Source organism: Myotis brandtii, unplaced genomic scaffold, assembly GCF_000412655.1.
Source record: "Myotis brandtii unplaced genomic scaffold, ASM41265v1 scaffold157, whole genome shotgun sequence".
In the NCBI taxonomy this organism is placed as follows: domain Eukaryota; kingdom Metazoa; phylum Chordata; class Mammalia; order Chiroptera; family Vespertilionidae; genus Myotis; species Myotis brandtii.
The window spans coordinates 5751645-5756956 of NW_005355708.1; the positions used below are offsets into that span (position 1 = coordinate 5751645).

At 57.9% G+C, this 5312-nt stretch overlaps 1 protein-coding gene across 1 annotated transcript in view; it reads right to left on the bottom strand.

Annotated features, from left to right (window-relative positions):
• Positions 1 to 793: 793 nt before the first annotated feature.
• Positions 794 to 5312, bottom strand: part of ARHGAP23 (Rho GTPase activating protein 23) — a 42889-nt gene continuing 38370 nt past the window's right edge. Inside the window, exons 23-25 of the mRNA XM_014536224.1 lie at positions 4858 to 4954; positions 2795 to 2826; positions 794 to 1477 (exon numbers count right to left, since the gene is read on the bottom strand). Coding sequence (XP_014391710.1) covers positions 1469 to 1477; positions 2795 to 2826; positions 4858 to 4954 — 138 coding nt within the window. The 3' untranslated portion in view covers positions 794 to 1468. The remainder of the gene's footprint in view (positions 1478 to 2794; positions 2827 to 4857; positions 4955 to 5312) is intronic.

Sequence of the window (5312 nt, forward strand, 5' to 3'; positions counted from 1 at the left end):
GCGCGCGCCCACCAGGTGCCAGCCCCGCAGGCCACCCACACCGTCCCCTGCACTGCTGTCCGCCCTGGGGACCCCTGCCGCCCTCCCCCGACCTTGAAGCTTCCTTGGCACCCCTCCCGGTCTTAATCCAGACTCTCAACTCCTTCCTGTGGGCTGGGTGCTGGCCTGGCACCTCCCCGCCCCCAACTTCCGTTCCATGCTCCATAGGCAGCGCTAGAGAAACCCTTTTAGACTCAGCTCTGGTGACAATAGTCTCTCAACCGTGAGTGATACTGGACAGTTTGAACCCAGTGCACACAGACTGTCCTGGGTTACAAGCACCAGCTCCTGGCAGGGACCTTCCTCTGACCACAGCTCCCAGCCCCTCCCTCCAGCCTTTCCACCGCCTCAGTGCGTACGGGCCTCTCCAGGGCAACCTGCTCAAGTTCACTTCCCTTTCCCGCTGCACCTCACTGGCCTGCATTTCAGCCTTGTCCCCAGCGCCCAACCCCAACAACCCTTAACCCTGGATCAATCCAAAAGGCCAGCCCTACTGCCAAATAGGCCAGCCGTGCCCTATTTGCTGGATGAGTTCTTCCTCCTCCTACTAGGCCCAGCTCAATCAGGGCACCCTCCGTGCAGCAATCTCCCAGGCCTTCCTTTGAGCTGGTAAATCCCTTCTCTGTTCCCATAGCCCAGGGGTGGGGAACCTTTTCTTCTGCCAAGGACCACTGGGGTGTCTATAACATCATAAAATTATCAACTTAAAAATTAGCCTGCTATCCTTGGCCAAACATTTAATTAAGGCATCCCTAATGCCTTGGCAGGGCCAGACCAAATGATTTTGCGGGCCTTATACAGCCCATGGGTGGGCCGTTCCCTATCCCTGCCATAGCCCTTTGAAGATACATCTGTACCGGCTCTTTTCACATCAGAATAGCTTTGTTTCCACATCATCTATATCAAATTCTGAGTTCTTTGAGAGCAGGCTAGGTCTCTGGCTTGTTTGTGCTTGCATCCATGACGCCTGGCCCATAGTAGGTGCTCAACAAATAATAAATGTTAAGTGAATGAGCAAATGGGTGAGTGGAGTTCCCTCAACATAGGAAGCCCTGCAGAAGCAGATGCTGGGAGTGATCCCCCTGCTGGCTGCAATGACATGCCCCTGTTCACCTCCTCACAGGCCACAGTGTAACAATGAGTGGAGACACGGAGATGGCGGCGTGGCCACTGCGTCCTACGCATTCTCTCTCACATCAGTTAGTTCTAAGGAAGCCGGAGCATGTCGGGGATTCGGGACTCACAGGCACATGGTCCTGGGCCATGGCTGCCCACACTGCACGGCTCCAGAAGGCACCCCTGGGGTTCTGCGACATGGCAGCACTGCGATGATCGGTCCGAGGCACCTGGTGGCCAGTGCCGCGTTCTGTCTTGGCCATTTTCTCAGAAACTTGAGAGGCCAGGAGGACCATCTGACCAAATTACCCTCTCATGCCAACTAGTTACAGAAGTAATGAGGTCAGAATGGTCACTTCCAGTGAATGCAGAGGTCAGCAGATTCACCCGAAGGTCAAGGGGTCAGTCCGGGAGAAGCTATGGGAAACCAGGAGGCTAGCAGGTGCAATGGGTGGATTCAGGCCACTATAATGGCCTTGTTCTCTGCCACAGAAGTCTGTGATGGAATGAACTCCCCATCACCAGGGGTATGCCGGCAGAGGCTTAATGGAGAAGGTACAGGGGACCTCTGCAGACCAGAGCCGTCTTCTTTCCAGGGCATTCATCTGACGCTAGTGAGTACCTGCTCTGTGTCAGGCGCCGTGGGCTCACTGGGACCCAGCCAGTACTTAGAGACCCAGACAGACATGAGCCCAGTTCAACCAGCCAATATTTAGCTGATTTCACTGACGAGCTTTAGAAGAGGCCGTGAGGGTGGGGCCCTTATGGTGACATTAGTGCTCCTATAAGAAGAGACGCCACAGAAGTCTCTTGCTCTCTGTCTGTGCCCTCTGAGGACACTGGGAGGGGGCAGCCACCTACAAGCCAGGAAGGAAGCTCTCACCAGAAACTGACCATGCTAACGGCTGGGTTTTGGATCTAGCCTCCAGCACTGCGAGAAAATGAGTTCCTGTTGCTTAAGCCGCTATGGTGTTCTGTGCAGCAGCCTGAGCTGACTAGGACACGCCCTGGCCAGCAAGCTCTAATCTCACCATAGGGCAGGGTCTGCCTGGGGCAGCAGCCTCGCCTGCCGGGTTCTGTCTCAGAGGGCAGGCTGGAGTGGGCGAGTAGCTGGCGGTGAGGTCTGGTTCAAAGAACCAGCTTTGGTTTTATTGGTTTTTCTCAATAGTTTTCTATTTCATTGATTTCTGCTCTTATCTTTATTATTTCCTTCCTTCCGCTTGCTTTGGGCTCTCCAAAGACCTTAAACATTGTTATATGGGACATACTGATTGTTAACTCCATTGAAGGGGATAAATATTAGCCATCATTTACAGTTGAGGATCTGAAAGAGGTTAAGTAACTTGCCCAGTGCCCTGAAGCTACCAAGTGGTGGAGCCAGGATTCAAACCCAGGACTTCTAACCACTGGACAACACTGCCTCCCAGCCAGAGCCTTCACTGCACCAGATGCCTCGCCAAGCACGGTCAAGGAGAGCCGCTTCTCGGTGTCTCTCGGACATCCGTGTTTCCTGTCTTCCTTCCCAGTGACCATCAACTTTCCTCGGGGTCTACTGGCAATCCTCCCAGTTCCCTTGACCGAAAGGTCCCGGGGCTGCCCTGTCCAGGGAGAAAGCCTTCAGAACCGCCTTGGCACTTACCTTGGACTTGGCTGAACTACAGGTGGTGGGATCTGTTGGTGAGAACAGAAAGGAAAAGGAACGTTGGATGGGGCAGGAGCAGGCTGAGACGTGTGAACACGATTCCCTCTTCAAAGGCTTCAGAGACCAGGGAGTCCAGAAACCCGAGACCCCCCCTGGGTCTGGGCCATCCTGGGCCTCTGAGGCCAGTTCCAATGGGGTAGGGATGGAGCAGAGCAGGGTGTCAGTCACTGCTTCCTTGTGAGGCAGGACGGGCCACCAGGCTGCCAGCCACTGACGCCTCATGTGCCCAGGGTTAAGGGCAAGAGGGGCTTCTGGGGGCCGATTTCCTCTCCCCCTCCTCTCCCGGTTACTATGAAGCACTGGAGAGAAAATGCCCGGTACCAGATGCAGTCCACGAAACCACAACAGTGAGACACAGCAAATCACAGATGCTCTGGAGAATGGAGACCACACAGTGCAGAGAGAGGGGGGTGCCCGACATCCACCCTCACCCCCCACTTGCAGGACATGAGAGGACCACATGAATGAATGAGCGAATGCAGGGCCGACAGGAAGTAGGTGGGACACAGGAGGCAGAGTGGCCTGGGGGCTAGAGCCCTGCTCGGTTCCACGTCCAGACCTGAGGCCCTCGTTTATAACGGAGAGTCAAGTCATGATTACCTCCGTGGGGCTTGGGTCCTGCTCCCGGAATATGATGGGGGTGGAGAAAGAACCACAACCAAGCCCTGCAGCGTCTCCTCCAGAAGGGGCAGGGAGCAGGCGGCTGCGTGCCCTCCCCGGCCCGAGGGGGCAGTGGGCAGTGCAGTTAATCCACACTCTCTGGCAAGCAGGTTAGAGGCCTCCTCCCCAGCCCACCCCGCACATGGTGAGAAGAGCAGATGCGCTGACCACACAGCGACACACCACGGGGCAGGGGAGCGGCAGCGGGTGACTAGAAGAGACGAGGGCTCCTCTGCCATCCCCACCCCTGTCGTCTGGGCCCTCCCCCAGCCTGCCTCTTGCAGCTAAGGGTGCTGTGACACACCTCCTGTCGGAGACAGGACCGAAGGACCCAGGTGAGGTCACTCCCAGGGTGGGAGGAGTTAGTGGCTGCTCTCCTGTGAGAATGGCCGGAGGCCTGCAAATAGGACTCAGGCTGAGCGACCAGGGGCTCTGGTTTCAGAAGCAGAGAGAGAGTCAGTCCTTGAAGGGGACTGAGGCAGGAGCTACAGCCATAAGAGGCTTCTGAAAGGTGGTGTCACTGGTGTCCGGAGAGGCTGGGTCCTGCTCCCAGCCAAGCCTCCCCCTGCCCAGGTAACCAGACGTAGCCGGGCTGGGCACAGAGAGAAGGCCTCGGGATGGGGATCACCATGCGGTGCCCAGACTTCCTGGCCAGGGGGACAGGATCTGGCTCTAGCAAGTGCCTCCCTCCTCCTGAGAAGGGCCTTCCAGACGGGAGGGGACTGGCACGGGGTTGTTAGCGATCATGGGGAGCTGGCGTGTCAGGGTGAGGTCCTCACTGCCCGGATGTCCCCGCCTGCCCCTCGTGCCTGCCCAGCCTTCTTATAATCACCCGCCACTGTTAGTGACCGAGGCCGCGGCGCCACACTGTACCCTTTAAATCTCCAACAGGTCCGCTGGAGGAGGGGGAGGGAGGAGAAGAGAAGGAACAGGATCCAGGGTGTGGGAGGAGAGCAGAGGGAGAAGAGGGAGGAGGGATGGGGGGGTGCAAGGAGAAAAGGAAGAAAAATTAAAAAGAGAAACATGCCCAGAAGGACACAGCCCATGAGAAATAAAAAGCTCAGGAAGGAAACCAGTGAAGGAGGGTGAACAAAACTCCTCCCCAGCCCTGGGGTGGGGGCAGCTGAGCAGATGAGGGGGTGGGCGCACAGGCAAGCTGGACCTCCCCAGAGAGAGAGAGACGCCCTGCCACAGCCCCTTCGCGGTGGTGGGGGGAGGGAAGGGCCCCGCGGGGCAGGAGCAGGGAAGCTGGGCGTCTGGCCAGGCATCTGGGATGGCATCTGGGACCCTCAGGGATGCAGGGCCCCCCTCACCTCCCCCCCCCAGGACCCTGCACTCACCCGGACCTGGGTCGCCAGGGGGCACTGTCCTGCCAATGTTGGGCAGGAGATACTCGATGTTGGGCACTGACTGAGGCTCCTTGTCATCCACAGGGGTCTGCAAACAGAAGGAGGGTCAGCCGCCAGGATGGGGTCCCCTGGAGACAGGGCGCACGTCTCCTCCACAGACTGGCTCCGCAGGGCAGTACTGTCTCCCTCATCACGCAGGCACGCTCGAGGGCAGGTCCGACATGTCTCCGTTGGACCGTTGTGTGCCTCCCCAACACCCTGATCGAGCCCCAAAGTCCTGAGCTGCTCCCTCCGCTGAAGGCAGGAGCTGTGTCTCCCCCACCAGCCTGGACCTTCCTAAGGCTACACCCGCTGCATAAGACTGAAAGGTGGGGGTCTGCCTTTGCTACCGGACACTGCTTCTTTAGAGGAGGCCTGTATCTCCCCCACCCCACCCCCTACCGCCC